The 20,071-nt window shown below is 42.4% G+C and overlaps 1 protein-coding gene across 2 annotated transcripts in view; it reads right to left on the bottom strand.

Moving 5' to 3' along the window:
* Positions 1–10,692: 10,692 nt before the first annotated feature.
* Positions 10,693–20,071, bottom strand: part of arnt2 (aryl-hydrocarbon receptor nuclear translocator 2) — a 51,654-nt gene continuing 42,275 nt past the window's right edge. For both annotated transcript variants that reach the window (XM_062390753.1, XM_062390745.1), the window contains exons 18-19: positions 13,648–13,793; positions 10,693–13,478 (exon numbers count right to left, since the gene is read on the bottom strand). In XM_062390753.1, coding sequence (XP_062246737.1) covers positions 13,380–13,478; positions 13,648–13,793 — 245 coding nt within the window. In that variant the 3' untranslated portion in view covers positions 10,693–13,379. The remainder of the gene's footprint in view (positions 13,479–13,647; positions 13,794–20,071) is intronic.

The raw sequence follows: 20,071 nt of genomic DNA, 5'->3' as shown, positions 1-20,071 counted from the left end.
GAGTATGGAAGCTTGTGGGAGTGACTGGATTTGAAAAGACAGAAGATCATAGACTGGATCAAAACACAGCATGGCAGACTAGGTTCTGCAGTTATGTTATGTTGCATGTTTTTGCACATTTTCTTTTCCTTCTTACTGAAGTTGACTTGAACTTGAACCTGAGACTGAGTGTGCTTTTTTTTCTTCTTAGATCTGGTTCTGGAAAGTAGGGGGAGTGTTTTAAGATCTGATTTCCAATCAGGGACTCGTAACAAAGACAAAGCTGGATGTGGGGAAGTATGGATGTAAACTTGAGAGACAGTTAAACAGGCATTGTACAGGACTCAATTGCTGATCTCCAATTCCAGACCTCACTCACTGGGTTTGGTGAGTGACCTCCTTTGTGATAAAAGGAGCCAGTTGAGGCAGTTGAGCCACGATCAGGACACCTACTGGACTGCTTCCTAGAAATGCAGGCAGGAGACGCCAGGACAGCCCCTGAAAACATCATAGAAGGATTATTTATCTCATCTCATCTGAAATGAGCACAAAGACTAAGGAATATAAAGAACAAAAAAAAAAGAATAATGGCGTGTTTTTCGTGGAATGTGAAGTAAATTATTTATTCTCACGACTCACGCGGCAGGATCATTTGTCTCCTCACGCCACTTGCCCGAGCAATTTGACTAAATACAACCCACAAATATTTGCCTATTCCCCTCCGGACTGTATGAGAGGAAAAGTACTGGCTGAAGTGAGAACAGCTGCTAAGTTATCCCTGCTGTGGAGAAGCCATTGTGTGTGGGTCCTAAAGCGCACACACAACTGTCTTCTCCAGGAGCTACATCTGGATGTATCCTGCACTACCTGAGGCTGAGCAGTGACCGGCCTGATAGCCTGCTAGTTTGGATCAGTGCCAGGAGTGCAGGGAGTTTCATTCTCAAAAGCTGATTGACTTTGGAGACATTGATTGGTTCCAGACTAGCGAAACATGCATCTATTTGCGGGTTTTCATCAGAAGCAACAGCATTGACTTTGTTTGTGAGTGTGGGTTTGCATCGCATTTGGTGTGAACGTAGCATTACTCTAACTTTAGGGTTTAAAGATCTTGCTCCAGACATCGTAAGCAGCTTAAATACATTTTCGTACAAACGACATCAACAAACAAACCGAGAGCATTCATTAAAAAAAATCTAAAAGGTGTTGTTGAGAGGAGGCTCTGTTGATAGACATTATATGTCATATGTCATATTGGCATGAAAACGTAATGCTAATGTTAACGTTCAAGATGAATGCTGTCATGCCGCCACTTTATGTGTAAATATGACAATAAGATGAGCATCATTACCTTTAACCAGCATAATAAACTGAGTAGACTATTAGGCATTAACTGTAACTGCTAATTGAGTAATTACACTGGGAGCCGGTTCGCTCCGTCACAACATGTGCAGCCCTGGTTAGAGAGAGAGGAGGGGGCTGGTGATGACTGAAGGTTCAGAATAAACCCTACAAAATATTGTTTCGTCACAAGTATTTCAGATTGAGCTCTTGCCATTGGTATAGTTTGGATGAGTTAACACAGTCAATTTGAGTTAGTACTTTCTGTGGAGGTGATGGGGCTGGGAGAGCAGCTTCCCCTGCACCACAGAGGATAATTCAGAACAAGTGAGAGCTGGTAGCTGATTGGTCCTCACGCTTAAAGGGCAGCGACTGAGCTGCCTCACGGAACACTGAGATGCACAGGGACACTCAGAGACTCAGACAGTCTCAGGACACTCAGGGCCGATGAACACAGGAGAAACACTAGTGCTGAGCTAGTCCCTTTAGGTGGAAGTTTATTTATGTTGGTCCTTGTATGTGTTTTGAGTTAATAAAACATGCTAAAACCTGAATGGTTTGTCTCTGGCTGCTGTGGTGAGAGCCTCGTCGCCTGGTCAACTTCCACACTGTCCTTTTGAATTGTACTACCCGGGGAGGGGTGCACTTAGAAAGTTATAACTGATCTCGGAAAGCTTTTTTTCACACAGAAAAAAACTCTCTCACACACACATACAAAGAAAGAACTAAATAAAATAAATAACAAAGCCGGACTCTAATTTTAGTGGAAATAGAAAACAGTATAATACATTTTTTAGGGGGACAAATACATTTGCAAATAGTTAGCACTTGATAAGACACATTGTATATCTCACGCCTAGACTACTGTAACTCCCTCCTGGCAGGTCTACCTGCTACTGCCATCCGACCTTTGCAGCTCATTCAGAATGCAGCAGCTCGACTGGTTTTTAACCAACCTAAATTCACTCACACTACCCAGTTCCTCCGCTCCCTTCACTGGTTACCAGTGGCTGCTTGCATCCGGTTCAAAACATTAGAACTTGCCTACCGTGGTGTGAACGGATCAGGTCCAGTCTACATCCAGGACATGGTCAAACGTTCACTCCGCTCTGCTTCGGCCAATCGGCTTGTGCTCCCACACTGCAAGCTAAACACTCATCAATATCATGACTGTTTGCTGTCCTGGCTCCTAAATGGTGGAATGAGCTCCCCATCGACATCCGGACATCAGAAAGTTTACACATCTTCCGCCGAAAACTGGAAAAAAACATACCTCTTCCGACTATACCTTGTATAAAAAAAATAAAAATACAAAAAAAAAATTTAAACTAACAATTTAGCAGTACTTAAATGGCACTTACACATAGCACTTTGTAGTTTTGCTTTATTTTGAAGAAATTATACTTTCTTCATTCTTGTCGTCCTGGGTCTGTACCCTCGGGGTTGATTCACTTATTGTAAGTTGCTTTGGATAAAAGCGTCAGCTAAATAAAATGTAATGTAATATAATGGTATATCAGTATCACGCTGACATGTGTTGTCTGAATAGCTTCCATCAGCATCAGAAACCTGAAGAAAACAATCCCCCATATTGTATGGTTTTTCTGTAGCAGTACATTTGGCTATGTTTTTTAAACATGGTTCAGAGTCAGCATGTGCAGGTGCCATAGGTACTGCATTGATCTTAAGGCAGAACAACAAATCTAGCTTTAGTCTTTACAAATGCTTTCTTGTGGCATTGTGTAATCCCTTGAAATTCCATTGAAAATTAGGGGTGAATAGACCGACAACTACTTGGCACCAACAAACAAAAGATATTTCCAGGCTCTCGGCTGAACTGATTAAACTGAACTGCTTCTATAAATAATCTCAGCGCTGTAAGCAGAGCACTGTTAAACAACCTACAATAACACAACTCAGCAAATACCAATATGATGACCATGGAATGTTATTGAGCTTTTGCTTATGACAAGTTGAATAACACGTTCCAGAGTTCAGAAAAGCACAGCAACCATCAGCAACATGGTGGAAACCCAGAGTCACACACGCACATACTGCAGCAGTGATGAGGAAGTGGATGAAGTACCGACACACATGGCTGGTCTGCTCTGCCTCATCTAGTGTCTGAGGTGGTGTGTTATCTGTCATCCATGCAAACCATCAACAGAGAGTCACATTATAATGAGACATACGAGAGTCCCGGATTTTTAAAGCAGAATTCACAACGAAGGTAGCCAGGTGAGTTCTTGTTGCTTTCCTCTCAGAAGCCTTCGGCCCTCAGACCTTCTTGTTTTGGTCAATTTGCAAAAGAGAGGGAGGGAAATAGAGGCAACTGATGCGGTCTTGTGAATTCTCCAGTCTACAAGCTGACAGCACTACATCTTCCTGCTTTTTTATGCAACCTTCTTTATAATATATTATAATATATAATATATTATACTATATTATACTATATTTTTTTTTAGACATTTTACATAAGTTGTTGACACAAATTATATATGTGTTTTGTTTGGAGCGCATGGAGGAAAAACTTACCCGAACCAAAAATGAACAAAAAAAAATCCCCTGTTTTCACAGATGGAAAAAAAGCAAATTTGCCTCTGAGGACTTCCATATGTTTCTGTCTTTATGAAAACTTACAATCTGTTTGATAAATTTCAATCAGGTTTTTTAACCCTTCAGCAAAAAAACTGTTCTTTTACCAGCTTTGATGCAATTGACCACATAGATTTGATGTCTTGTCTCTAAAGTCAGTCAGCCAATGCGATCCCTCTTTTTTCTTGGGCAAGACACTGAACCCCAAATGGCCTATACCTAAATTTGACAATGAATACAGACCATTTACCATTTATCAAATAAAAATGTATTATTATTTTTGGTCACCAGGGTTTTGAGGTGAGATTAGGTGAAGTCAGCTGCCTTTCGGTGTTCCTTGTTGATATTGATATTATTTGTTAACTTTATCTGCCGTGGTTCCAGGGTACCTGTACTCTGTGCTGGGCTGTGGCACCATTTCGTTCTGCCAAACTCTCCTGATGCCTTGTGAACACAGAGCACTGACCGAAAACAGTGGGAATATGAATACAAGACTGAGCTGCATAGGCGGAAAATAAAAAAAGTTGTGTTGCATGTGTAACTGCAGGTAAACAGGCAGCAGTGTTGATGGGCACAGTGGGTTGTTTTTCTCTGTGTGGTTTGAATGCTGCTGTCAGTGTGTTTGGAGGAGATTCTCAGCTGCATGATTTAAGATAGACCTGTCAGTGAGGAGACATATTGACTGCAGACGAGCATGCAGCTACGCTCTGCCAACCACAGTGCACACACACACATGCACACACTCCACAACATCTCAGTGGCTTATGCAAATCAAACACTATCGCACAGAACCACACACACCCTCCGACATGCACGGCACAGCAGAGTGTCTCGGTGATGGTTTCAGGCCCTGAGGTGAAGCTCTGTAAAGACACCAGATGCCATTCGGAGGCTATTTACAACACTCGAGTTGGGATTTTGTTAAAATAAGCACCATCTTCTGCACTTATCATCTAATGACAATCAGTCAGGAGACATGGAGTGGAGCCAAACGAAGGCAGCATGTAGATGAAGAACGAAGACATCGTGAGAATGAAATGTTCCAACCTCACTACCCCTCCAGTCCATCACAAATGCTGCAGAGCTTAGCAAATGTCTGAGGGGAATTTAAGAGGCTAATCGGAGTGCATGTCATGTCAGGAAGGAATGTGGGAAACTATTTCTCTTCAAATCACCTACCAGTTTGTTCATGAGTCGAAGCTGAAGAAAGGTATTAAAGTGCCAAGCAGGAGAGATGCCAAGAGCTGCCACTTTGTGTTTATGAGAAGAAAAAAAACAGATCTGAGCTTTGGCATTCCACTGATACTTGACAGGCTTTAGAAAAGTTTTCACGGCATATGTGCAGCTGATATAGGCTGAGTGGGATAGTGAAATGCGATAGCACATGTAGAGGATATATATGTAGTGTATGGGTCCTATATGTTATGTTTTCACAAAATTACAGAGTCAGGATGTTACAGGAACAGTCCTCTATGAGAAAAGCACAGCTGTCAGGGGCAATTTTGGGTTCAGTTTCTAGCCCAAGGACATGTCGGCATGGGGTAGACTGGGATCGAACCACCGACTGGTTAGAGACAACCCATACTCTACCATGCAACAGCGGTCCTGACTTACTGTGTTTGATCCTGATAGTTGAGGATATGAACACATTTCCTCATCACTTAGTGTAGGGTGACCAGATTTGAGTTTGTAAAAAAGAGGACACTTCGTCGCGGGGGGGGGGGGGGGGGTTGGCGTGGGGAGGTGTAGTGTATAGCATGCCGCACCATGACCATGTGAATGCATACAAATGTCACAAATGAAATGACAAAAATGACACAAATGACTATATGAACATCTATTTATTGAACTTTAACAAAATTGCAAAGTGCAAATGTAAAACAAATCTTTTTTGTGGCATTTAAATGTGTCAATAATGATAACAAATAAAACATTCCAAATATTAAATTACTTATATGGCCACATATTAAAATAAGAAAATTAAGACACTTTTCAGTCCTCCTCATGTGGTTGGCCATATTTCTCTGAAGACTGAATCTTACCCAGGAGTTGGCTCTCTCCTCTTGCTGCAGTTTTGTGTTTTGCAGAGTGTACGTGAGCTTCCAAATCGCTGCCACCTTTATTTGCCACTGACACGTAAGTGCCTGCTCTGCATGTCATGCACTCAGCTTCCGTAGCATCAAGGCCGAGGCGAAAGCATGGGTATTTTTTTTTTAGTTCGTCCGTGAACTGACATTTACGTTTAGGCATGGCTGCAGTGGAAGCGGCAAGGTGCTCAACGTTGCCAGATTCGAAATGGCAAAGTAACGTTCCAAAGGCTCAAAATAGTATAGTAGCATTTTTTAGGTCGCGAAAAGAGGACATGTCCGGGAAAAAGAGGACGTCTGGTCACCCTAACTTAGTGCATATTAATGGACATTTATGCAACAAAATAACAAAAACACCAATACGTTCATAACTCAAATACAAATCTAAATCTTCCGCAAACAACTGACTCTTGCAGTGAGGTCATTTCCAACCAGGCTGCAGCTGTGTCCAGGACTCCATGGCACCATTGTGGTGGATTTGGTTATAGGAGCAGTAGACGGTGACAGTAAAAGTGATCACATGTGTAACAGGCTCGACAAACCAAGAGGGCCAGTGGAGCATGGCTGAGAGAAAGACAGAAAACAACCAGCACTAGTACCACCTGACTTTGAACACGATTATTTTCTTTTTTTATATATATACCTGCGGTTAAGTCTGTTTGTATCAATGTACAACATGTAGATTTATGACGGCAGACAACTCCTCTTCCATCCTAGGTGGTGAAGCTGCAGCAGCACTCGGACCACAGCGTCTGTCCAGGATCTGTTCACAGGTCTGACAATCCTAAGAGAGGAATGGAAAATATGCCTGTGGTGAACACTACAATTACCATAGTGCTACCAAGAGATTAGCCCTCATTATGTTGTTATTCCCAGGCCTCAATGTGAAGTGTTGCCACTAAAAGCTACTGTATAGATGCAATGCCTTATTGATGGACAGTTTAAAAAATAACAGATATGATATTCAGACATTTGTCTCCAGACCGGCTGAAAAACACAGACACCTAAGGCTGTAATGGAGTGTGGTTCGAATTGACAGATTTGTTGCGTAACTGATTACTCCTTTTAATTAGCTTAGCAGGAGGCAGCACCTCATAGGCACCATACATATACCCATTCACTGTATCTGTCTCCTTGAAGCATGTGCAGACATGTCACTAATCACTTGAGTTCACATGTTTACAGCGCGTGTATCCTGCTGACGGAACAAGTCACTTTGACTCTGTCACAATTGAACAGCAGTTATTGAGGATAGTGTGTGACAGACAGATACCTCCTTAACAAAACCAACAGGAAGATGTTGTCAAGCTGTTTTCACATTCTTCCTAAATTACAGTTCAACTTTTCATTTGGGATGCACAGAATGTTTCTCCTCCAGCTAGTGTTTGGTCCCAACGAATTTACCTCCCATCGGTGAAGAAAGGATGGGATTGTGCTTTAGACCTGTAGATTCCTCCTCTAAGACCATTTGTCATTGGTAAAAATTATGAAGTCATCTGGAGGTATCCACATTCATTCATCATTAATAGTGGCAGTAATGTAAGAATGAAATGTGATAATATAGAAGACAGGAAATCTTTTTCCTTTGTCTTGAAGTGAGAGAGGAGGTTGAGTTCAGGTCTGGACTCATTGCAATATGTTTTTTTCCTATGAGCACTGATGATGCAGAGTGACATCACTGAGCCCAATCCAATCAATTGCCTGTCAGTGCACGTGACTCAGTGTTTAGACCTCAGAGATCACAAAGTTGACGTAACTGCAAAGATTGTTTACAGCCTGACAAACTTATATACAGGATCAGCATTAATGAGTAATTTCACATTCAGAAATAGAGCCGCAGCTCTGTTCGGCTTTTTGGAGCTTCATAATGACTTGCAGCTCACTGTTGTGTCTGAGTTGTCAGTGAAAAGGCTGTGCATGCGGCCAAAAAGCAGACAGGCACAATCAGAGAGCAGCTGGCAAACTCGATGGAGCATTTAGCTAGTGAACAGCCAGATATTTCCCACAGGAGGTGGAGACCAAACACAGAACTAAAAGATATGGAGCATTGGACTTTCGTAAACCTTATTTCAAATGAATAATAATATTGCTTCATAAGTCCTTGATGTGTAATTAAGCAAGTGTTTGTTCTCCATAGTTCAACATATCAACTTGAAAAGTGATTGTGTGTCAGTGTTATGTTCACATCTGGATTCTGTGTGAAAATACTTACCGGTAAGTTGAAATATGCAGTTGTACTAAGAGACTTTGATATATGCGATTGGCTCAGTTTACATAACGGAACATTAGTCATTACAAGCAAGTTAATATTGTCACAGGTAGAAGAACTCAAGTAAATTATATCCAATATTATTATTATCATCATCTAATGTTATTGCCTGTGAGCCAGTGGCGGTTTGGGGCACGAACGAACCGGGCAGCCGCCCGGGGCGGCACCTTCTCATGTCACGTGGGGGGCGGCACGAGCACACAAAAAAAAGTCACCTGGCCCGAGAAGCGGTTTTATATTGTCTATCACATCACTGTGTGTGGAATTGGCAAATTCCACACATAAATGCCCAAAGAAATAAAACATAAAAGTGAATGCAGAACGCTTCTGTATTCTTCTGTTGATCCTTTTTTTTTTTTTTATCTTGCCATTGAAGTAGGCCATCACATATTCTAAATGTTAGAATATCAAATTTAATCAAAACGCTGTTATGTGGGGGGGGGAGGGGGGGGGGGGGGACTGCTAGCTCTTCGTCCAGCCCGCCTCCTTTATCCGGTCTTGGGACCGGTAAAATGATCAGGCAAAATGATCCAAAAGAGATACTCTGGCGTGTCTTGCGACTCTATGAGGTGCAAAGATGATGTACGCAGCACGATGATGTGCGCTGCCGATGTGCGCCCCAGGATGATGTGCGCTGCAGGATGATGTGCGCCGCATGATGATGTGCTCCGCAGGATGATGTCTGCCACAGGATGATGTCTTCCGCAAGATGATGTGCGGCGCAGGATGATGTGCGCTGCAGGATGATATGCGCTGCAGGATGATATGCGCTATAGGATGATGTCTGCCACGATGAAATGCGCCGCATGATGATGTGCGGTGATGATGTGCGCAGCAGGATGATATGCGCCACAGGATAATGTGCGCCGGATGATGTGCGCCGTAGGATGATGTGCACTGCAGGATGAGGGGCGCCAGGATGATGTGCGCCGCAATGAGGTGCACCGCAGGATCATGTGCGCATGAGATGATGTGCCCCACATGATGATGTGCTCTGCAGGATGATGTGCGCACGATGAGGTGAGCTGCAGGATGATGTGCGCTGCATGATGAGGTCTGCTGCATGATGAGGTGCGCTGCAGGATGATGTCTGCCGCATGATGATGTGAGCCGCAGGATGATGTGCGCTGCAGGATGATATGCTGGAGGATGATATGCGCTGCAGGATGATGTTCGCCGCAGGATGATGTGCGGTGATGATGATGTGCAGCGCAAGATGATGTGTGCGGGCAGGATGATGTGTGGCAGGATGAAGTGCGCTGCAGGATGATGTGCGCCACACAATGATGTGAGCTGTAGGATGATGTGTGCTGCAGGCTGATGTGCGCTGCAGGATGATGTGCGCTGCAGGATGAGGTCTGTGGCAAGATGATGTTCAGTGATGATGTGCGCAGCAGGATGATGTGCCTGCAGTGCGCCGATGTGCCCCCAGGACAATGCGCACTTCATCCTGCTATGCACATCGTCCTGCAGCGCACATCGTCGTGCGCCCACATCGTCGTGCTCGCACACCCTGGGCACTTCATCCGGGGCGCACATCATCCTGGGGCGCACATTGGCGCACATCGTTCTTTGGCGCACGTCATCCTGGGGCCACATCGGCGCACATCATCTTGTAGCTCACGCCTTCCTGCGGCGCATATCATCATCACTGCACATCATCATGTGGCGCACTTCATCGTGCCGCGCACATCGTCCTGCGGCGCACTTCGTCCTGCAGCGCACTTCGTCCTGCAGCGTGCATAAAACGAGGGTTGGACCTAGAGCTAGGAGTTCCACCCCACACAACAGCCTTTTGATTAAATTTGATATTCTAACATTTAACAATACAGGACAAAATTGATTCATGTATGTGGGTCTAGATACAGCATTAAAGTCATGAAGTTATTTTGAGAAGTGATGTCCTATTGAAATGGCAAGATAAAAAAACAAAACAATCAATCATTATACTGTGTTGTGCAGAATTGTGTACATAGATTTTCTTTTTCGGGGGAGGGCAATTCCAGAATCGCCCCTGCTGTGAGAATCATCCTGTGGCGCACATCGTCCTGTGGCGCACTTCATCCTGCCGCTTACATCGTCCTGTGGCGCACTTCATCCTGCCGCTTACATCGTCCTGAGGCGCACTTCGTCCTGCGGTGCACATCATCCTGCTTATTTACATTTCAAATACGCACAATACTCTGCACTTAACTCCTTTTTTTGCACTTCTGGTTAGACGGTAAACTGCATTTCGTTGTATAAGTAGTTGTACTGTGCAATGACAATAAAGTTGAATCTAATCAAATTTTATTAACTACTAAAAAACCCAAAACACAATGTTCTATGGGACAACCTGATTTAAGCTTTATACCTTAAAATAAAAGATTTGCTCTAAATGTAGTGTATGAACAATGGAAAGAGTAAGACGTTAAAAAAGCCACGTAACCAATAAGAATTTATTGTCACAATCACAATTTGTTACACAAAAATAATGGGTCACATTTACACCATTTGTACAGGTCTAGAACTCAATGTACAATGAACAGACTAACTAAATACCAATAGTTAAATATGTAGTCACATTGCACACAATATCATTAAAACCTACACAAAAGAACATGTACTGTGTGAAAGTAACACGAGTCGACATAAAAATCACATTATTTACAAAAAGAAAACATCAATTTGAGATCTTTAGCAAAATGATTCGACGTCTGTTCGCGCTTCTCCATCCGTCTGTCAGGGACATTATACAATATATCATGTAAAAGCTCCCCTGCTAGAAAGTATTATTCAGTTTCTTAATAGTTGAAAAGATTATAAAGTAATTAAGTCAAGTAGCGAGAGCTGAAGAACACCAAATACACAAGTAAATACTGCGATTTGCTTGGACGGTATGGCGGTTTTTCCCTTATAAAGCAGGCTGGTGAGATTAGCAGTTAGCTTCATGAAGTGCACTTTAAGCATTTGCTTAATAACTGTCTGCAATGAGTTTATTTTATTCATTTTTTGTTTCATGTATACATAGAATCCTTCGGTGTTCGCATCTGGACATCATTACATATAGTTTACATCATAAGGTTGACGGAGAGAGTGAGGTTAGCAGAAGGTGGAGTGCAGCAGCATCTTCTCACCTGCTGCTGTTTGGCAGAGTCAGTGATGGTGCGTGAGAGGCGGCACCAGGCAGATGGAGGTGAAAATGTCTTCAGCTCTCTGACATTTTACTTCTCGTCATTGACATCCCTATTGTCCACTGATGCTCTCTACAGTCACTGCAGGTTTTACCAGGGGGTAACTGGTCTCCTACTAGTGTATGGGTCCTATTGTAGTATGAGGTAAATGACACCCTGTCTGGGCTGACACTGGACGTGTAAACAGCTTAAAACAGGCGGTAATGCTCTCAATCCCAGTTGAGCAACAACTCTCAAACATTTGAGAAACTTCACTGAAAAGCACAGATCTAAATTCCTGCTTAGATAAGTAATGATGAATCAACATGGTGTAACTTAAGCCTATTTACACTTCATTGACATGTGGATGCTGTTACCTGTCAGCTGCACGAGTGAAATATTAAACCAAAAATAATTATCAGGCCAGATTTATTGCAGATATTTCATTTGACCAGAAACCATTGCAACAATTTTCTGCTTCACATTGAAAGTCAATATAATGCAGCAGCTCGGGCGCAACATTACTTTATTAAATAGTCACCCTGTGTATTTCTACATGACAGAGCATCAAAAACTTTACATATTCTGTTGAGTTTTTTCCTCAGATATCATTATTCCATCTGGAAAATATGTTGTCTGCACAGTCATATATAGTGGTCACCTGCGTGGAGCCGACATAAACATATGAGAGAAATGATGTCTGGGGGACAACATTTCTCTCAGATGTTTATGTCGGCGAAACCTCTCACGGATCTAAAGGACCACTCCACCAGTGTCTGACACATCCAGCTGTAACCTGTTGACTGTCCTCCTCTGGTTGTGGTGCTGACTGCCGAGAGCTACAGAGTTCAACTGCTTGTTAGAAAGGCTAATGACAATGTCCATCCTTGTGACGACAGACGAACAGCTGATAGACTGATGCTCACTCGTGTTCCTTCCATCTGACCGCAGTGCTCCTCCTAACAACGATGAGGTATGTCTATTTTCCCAGATACATACTGTAGGCCTCAGGGAGGGGCAAACGCTGTGGGCTGTGTGTGTGAAATGACAAGTGCACCCAGACATTCACTGTGTTGCACATCAGCTGTGTGTGTATGACCCAGTTAGACACACTGCGGGTCAAATGTTTTACAACACCTCCATTTTTTTAAATTAAAGCATAGAACAAAAACAATGTTTTTTTTTTTTTTTTACTGGATAGATCATGGGAATGTTTTTTAATTAAATATAATCTCCTGCAGATGAACACACTCATGATGTTTTTTCTGCAATGGAGATGAAACATTGTTCAGAAAGCTACACAGTTTCACCACTAACGTTTTAGTTTTAGTTTCATCCTCTGTCCCCTTCAGCTCCATGGCCTGGAGACGGTGCTGCTCTTCATCATGTGAAGCATCTGTCTGCTTCTGTTCTTATCAATAATAATAATAATTCAATATTTAATGTCATTATGATGTTGTAGGATAAAGCTAAGTCCATCTTCATTTGTTTTCCTTTTCTTTTTCTATCCATTCTGATAGAAATATGCAGACCTACCTCCTAGATCAGCGTTGTCTTTTCTATGTACCAGAGGCTGCAGTTACAGACTTCACACACACTGGTTTGTAAGTCACCAACATCTGTACAAACTGTTTGTATCAAATTTAAAGCCTTGGTTTTTTCCCCACTGCTGCAGGAAAATGTCTATTTTCTATGAAATCCACACTGTTGGGTGACCTAAACTTTCTTTTTAATTAATCTTGGCCCGTTTGTTGCAGACCTTTGTTCAACTGAAGCTTCTTCACTGGACTTGAATTGATGAAATTTCATAAAAACTGAAAAAATGGGAGCGTTGCTGAACCTTTGACCGATGGTGGTAGAAAAAACGAGACAGAACATGAGCGATGAATGCAAACTTAGTCTAGTTCTGAGAGGGGGAGTGATAGAAAGAGAGAGAGAAACAGAGAGAAGGGGGACTGGTTACTCAGAGAAGGGTGGGAACATGCCGAGGTCAGCAAAGTCCTCAATGTTGTAGTTGGCTGTTCCCTGAGTGGGATCTCCAGCCATCGGTAACATGTCCTGCAGAGACATAGAGAGGAGGGGTCAGAGGTCAGGGGTTTGCTCAGGACATGCAGGTCTTATCAGACATCTGTGCACACTGGTCAGGAGCCAGCAGTCGGACATGCTGTGAGGACACATTGCATCACAGTCCAAGAGCAGCAGAGTGTGTATCGGAGTTGTGTGTTACCTGGAAGACTTCTGTCTGGCTGGGGTTGGGGTGTGTGTGCTGTTCCCCCGGCTGCTGGGAGTGATGCTGGTTCTGCCACTGGGACCAGACCTCGCTCGGACGACCCTGGAACTGGGCTCCACTCTGACTGCTTTCCCCCGACACATCTGAGGACACACACACGCACGGTTATAATACCATCTCATCATTTACTACAGGCAACCTCTTCAATCTGAATACAAACATTTTGCATTACTTTTGTGTAGAGTACGAGACAGGTCGACCATCTTTACCTTCCCATCCATATAACTGTGGATATAACATGACCACTACTCCCTCATCGACAGCTCATTAATATATATATATATTTTTTTTAAACTAAAACTGTCACTTCTCTATTTAATTAAAGATGTTTAGTTAATCTAGTCTGTTTTGCTGTATCCTCCTCTCGATATTTACAGGACCATTGCCAGCTGAATATTGGGGCAAGCTTCTCTTTCACTTGCCTGTTTTTAAAAACAACAAAAGAGGTAAAATAATTAAAATCATCTCAATTAGCGACAAACAATTAGCTGATTATAACTAAATTAATCAAACACATTTTTGACTGATTGAAGTCATTTAGAAAGCATCTAATATTGTTATTCAAGACGTAATGTTATCATTGAAAAAAGAAAAGACATGACACATACACAACCTCACTAATTGTAGTGTATTTGTAACAGCAATTAACATTAATTAGACTCATTACTGGATAATTAACATCCTGGATTTGAATGTTTCTTCAGGTTTCCATGGTGCTATTTTGACACATTGATGTCTGCTGCTGGTGTTAGTCATAATATCTCATTAAAATGTACACAACAGCAACAAACCATCGCCAATTCATAAAGAGAGGATTGACAGAGGTTGAGCATCTGGTAGTCTGATGATTTTTTAGCTCTATTAAACTGTCTCTGTTCACATCTTCCAAGATAAACAGATGAAACACAGGTGGGAAATCTAGAAGTTTCTCTCCCATGTTAACAGATGCACTGGCAGTTGTTTCCATTCTGACACGACCATTAGATAAATCCCTCTCTGAGAATGATGACACTTCTTTTATGCGGTGCCAGCTGTAGAACGCCCACAGGCTTCCTTTGCTCTTCATCGCATATGAAACGTTCTAACACTTGTTACTGTTGCTATCGTGCCCTTCATAATACCCATGGTGCACATCAAGTGGATGGAGAAGTCTTCACCTTTGGCCCAAAGTTGAAAATATCAGATGTTTTATGTGCTCTTAGCCCTGATATCCGTCCATGGTTGAGTTTAAACAAACTCAGTAGAGCGCACAGCTCTGCCAAATCCACTTCAAAAGTTGTCTAACACTCAAAACAGGTCAATCTGAGGAGGGCTGTTTTAGACAGGGTAAAAATGTGCTGTTTTAAATGATCCTTGTAGTATTTTGACCAAAATATGTTACAGACATTTCATTAAGACTCCAAGGATCCATATCAATGGGCATAATATGTGCCCTTTAAGATGTGTCCAAATTAGGGCTGGATGATATATCGGAAATGTATCATCATCGCGATATCAACAAGCAAAAGTCACAAAAGACTGCTTTAATTTAGATAAATCCTCGTGCCACGCATTCACAATCTGCATAAATATATTTGGCCAATCAGATGAGTCCTGCTGCCGTAGACAATATATTAAAGGTATTCAGATAATTAATGTGTTATTCCGTCAATTAATCACCCGACTAAATTCTACTGTGGAAACTTCTAGTAATCACATTTGTCCCAATTCAAATTCATCCCTTTGAACGGTTGATTATATAAAAGAACTTTGTAGTTATATATGTTAGTCCGAGAACCTGAGGGAAAAGTAACACACTGACTCCGCTCTACTCTCTCTTTTGTCGACTCTAAGCACATTGCATACCTGCCAATCTAGGTGCATATCATTATCTTGATAATGTGCCTTAAAATAACAGTGAAATACTGCAGCACTGAGTGACTTTTCTGATGTCCAGGTGGCAAAATACAAGGATTCTAAGAAAAAATTGTTTGTGTGTGACAGATGTTCTCCCCATCTACGGTAGCATCACCCTACAAGAGTGTCAGTAATTCAACAAGCCTTCTTCCCTTCATTCTCCAGTGAGAACTTCATTCATATAACATCAATTATTTAAGCTGATCAGCTCTATAGTTCTGAACCAGGGCCTTCAGCAAATTAAGTTATTTGGGGAGAAATACAGGTTGCCAAGTCAAGTGGCTATACCTGTTATGTTAGCGTGCCAGATCCATATTTAATCAAATATGCAAAGCCTCTGTCGCCGTTTTAAAGTATGTGACAGATTTGAGTCAGTACCGACAGATACCCAATAATAAAGGTTTCAGGACTGGATCAGGGGCCACAGTAGAACATTTATCGGTTGCTTTTTTATTAGGTGCATGTTAAAACAGGGCACCTATCCAACATTTGATAAATTACTTGTTTATGTGAAAATGTATAATTAAAGCCGGTTTTAAATGTGTTAAATAAAGCATATTAACAATAACTCTTTCTCTCAACATTAAAACTACCTGCTAATGGCAGCAGTGTCAGCTTCATGCGTTTGTTCTTAAAGCTGTCTTCTGCTCATACAGCAGCTACACACACTAATATACACTGTGTCGGCCTCTCCTTGCAATGTTTCACAGTAAAAAACGAAATACTCATCTCCACGCAGATACATGTAATAGGCTGAGCTTGGGATAAAGAGAGGAGATCCAGACGAAAAAGTCATTCACCAACACAGAGGAGGATTGGTTGTGTATACATGAAGTGGAAAGCAGAGGGGATAAGGAAAAACAACAGCTTATTAAACGTGAGTGAAGGCTGAAAACATATGAAACAACAGAGTTAACGAACAGCGCTGGCTGCAACTGACTTCATCCTTCATAATGGCCTGACAGGCAGAGGAAAACGTGTGAGTAAAAATATGATACATAAGACCGCAGCCACGCCGATCATGATCCACCATCAAGATCGGATGCCACTATAGTCCACAGTCATTGTCTACTGCCGCCATCAGGATCCACTGGTCAATCACCATTATCAGATGCCAACACATAAAAGGATCCGCTATTATTATCACGATCAGCCAGCACGATACAGAATCCGCCATACAGGATCCAAATAAGGCAAAGGGACTCCGGAGAAGAAGTCAAGTCAGTAACATGTATTGATGAGATATTAATTACTTACATGTGATAAGGAGGGAGAAGAGGAAAGCGAAGCTGGGAAAAGAAGCTCCGTGTGTCATGTATCCCCTGACATTCTAGACCTATAGCAGCATAACTAAGAGCAGGTCTAAGACAAGCCTGGACCGGCTCTAACTAAAGGCTTTAGAGCTGCGCTGTGGCACACAAGGATAGAGCCCTGTGTTTTCATTGCTTACAAATTACAAACGTTTCCGATGCTCAGAGTTAATACATTTCTTCTCATTCCCCCCTGTACACGGCAAGGCAAAAAAGCACAGCAACGCTAAAAAACATTTGACTCTTTTAGGAGTCGTACAATTCTCAGAAATCGGGGCAGATATTGGCTTAAAATTGTACACTGTATGCTTAGTGAGAGAAAGACAGATAAATCATTTGGCTAATGTGCGTTTCCATTAAAAGGCCATCAACATGCTTTATTCCTACAGCTAAGTGGACAACAAACACAGAGACTCCTAAGCAGCTGGTTAATGAGCCGTTACTGACTAAACACACACTAGTTCAAAAGTGAGTGTTCAACAGTCCAGCTTTCAGTCAGGCCAGTGGTCTTGGAAATTAAATATTTTAGTCAGTCGGTCAGTGGTTGATCACTGTGGTCCAGAGGAAAATGCCTCTGCTAGCATGCCACCTTAATTTCTAGAGATTAAAATAGAAACAATTCTCTGGTTACTTCTCTGGATCTACTTGTGAAGTTCATGGGGAAGTGATTTGACTTTATATTGGCAAGAAAACCCTCACTGACTGGTCTTTACTACTACAGCTCCCCACACCTTACACCAAATACACATAAAACTAGTTAGTTTATGACAAAACAAAGGTAACACATCTGAGAAGCTGACCTGTCGATGGGAAGCACTTTGACTACTTCACTCTTCAGTGGTTTCCAACTGGCTCAGGCTTCCACAACAAGATTAAATATTGTCTTTAAACAGCTTCATCTCACTACCCTTATTCTTTTGCTGCAATAAGGGTAGTGATTCATTGCATTTGCGATTAAATTGCTGTTGTGCAATAGTGCTTAAAAAGAGTTACCATAGAATGGTGTGCCTTTAGGCACTCAATAAATTTGGTTATCAAAATAAAATGTAAAACATTAATATTTAAAATATTAATATTAAATCATAACTTTAATTGGTTAAAGTTCTTGCGGGGCACCACTCTTCATAGAAGGGAAAATATAGCCAATTTATTGATTAAGATCAGTCTCATTTAGATCTAGTTCAATTAGAAATCTCAATATTTTACCATTAAAGATTATATAATGAAAAATGAAGGTTATGGAGTTCCTAACAGTGTCACGGTTGGCAAGATTCACTTATGCAATATTAATGACAGAACATTTGTGAAAGAAGAACATTTATTATTAACATAATAAAGTATAAAAACACAAGTTACTAAACAATCAAACTAACTAACTAGGAGGTGTGAGTGTGTGTGTGAATGTAAATTAGCATGCTTTAAAGAATGCTCCCTAAGATAAGAGCCCCCCCCCCCCCCCTTCTTCTGAGGTTGCCTCACGGCATAGGGGGAAGGTTTAACTAGGTGAGATGCTATGCGTGTCTGTGTGGATGTTAATCAGATAATGATAATCAGGGACAAAGCCTGTGGCGAGCCTAACTATTAACCTTCCTTTAACTTATGCCTACAACGTCAGAGCATATATCAAACTTATAAACACACACCGATCAAATAAACAGTCTTGCTTAGCGTAGTATAATTATTAAGCCCAGATTATGTTACCAGTCCGAGGGAAAGAGGAAAAGAAGTTGCTGTTTAGTTTGCAGTTCTGTGACGTCTCCTGGCTTTGTGGTCGTAGAGTTCTGCATTCACGATTCTGTCGAGCCGTGTGCTCAGATGCTGTTTGAAGTTTTCCTGCAGGACATCGCGTCGCTACGAGGAGTTTGGTAGAGCTTGAAGGGCGAGGAGATTTCCTTGAAGAGTGTGGGCAGGGGAGCTGCACCTCTGACCTCCGGTTGTGGGTTGGATAGAGAAGGAAGCTGGATCAGCCAGGCCCCCCCCCCTTGGCGATGTAGGAGAAGAGAGGCTGGACCTGCTGGCCTTCGAAGGATTGTAGAAAGAGGAAGATCTTGGGGAGACCTCTCCTTATATTGACCCGGTGACCTCACAGGTCTTGGACCAGAGTGACCAATAGGAGTTGACCCTGGTGGCTCTTTACACCTTTGTGTGATATTGCCCTGACCCCAGGACATGCAGCATCCTGTTACATCCTCTGGGAGACTGAGTTCCTTGACTTTCAAAGATCAATGGAACCTGTTGCATCTTGGGGGATTGAGTCCACTCCAGCACATGCGGCATGTTTGTTACAAGTTTGACTGAAAGGAGGCCTGTGGTTTGCACAAAAACCATGTCCCACATTGCGATATGATAAACGCGATTTTTTAATCGCAACGTGCACGATTAAACGTGCGAAAGAGAGTAGGGCACTGGTCTGCTGTCCTCATCCGCAGCAATAAAGCCGTGGGACCACAAAACTCCTCTGATCAAGAAGATAGCGAAGCAAGCCTGCATCACCTACAGGGTTCTAAAGTCTTTGGCCGACGTGGGACTCACAGAGCGAGCTCATCCCGCCGGTGACTTGGTGCGGGCGGCGGACCTGAAAATCGCTACCCGGAAAAGCATGTCGTGTTCCTGGGCGGCGGGCTCCAGAGCCCCCCGGTCACCTACATGCACATCTGCGTGACGGAGATGTTCAGCATGGGGGTGTTCCTGCTAAGGCCCGGCGCCTCCATACCGCTGCACGACCACCCGGACATGAACGGGAATCTACGGAGCTGCTGATCCGCAAGCTGCCCTTCCAGCGCATCCAGCTGGCCGCCGCATCCGCGGACACAGAGCTTAAACTGCTGCTGCTCCACTGACTATAAAAACGGCGTATTCCAACACTTATAAAATGCAATTCAATGTGGAAGTAATTCAAGTATTCAGAATACGTTACTCAGATTAGTTAATGTAACGGAATACGTTACAGATTACATTTTTGGGCCATGTATTCTGTAACGGAATACTTTTTGAAAGTGTCCTTCCCAACACTGGAAATGTTACTGACTTGGGAGCAGTAAGACACCTATAATTTACTAAATGTTTTTCTCAAGATGGTAAATTTTGCACACAGGTTATAAAAAGTGCAAAAGTGTTTATACTTAAAATGACTTACGATTTTAATACTTAAATGC

This window comes from Platichthys flesus, chromosome 1 (assembly GCF_949316205.1).
Source record: "Platichthys flesus chromosome 1, fPlaFle2.1, whole genome shotgun sequence".
Taxonomy (NCBI): Eukaryota; Metazoa; Chordata; class Actinopteri; order Pleuronectiformes; family Pleuronectidae; genus Platichthys; species Platichthys flesus.
The sequence above is the reverse complement of the archived record's forward strand: the minus strand, read 5'-3'. Positions and strand labels throughout refer to the sequence as shown.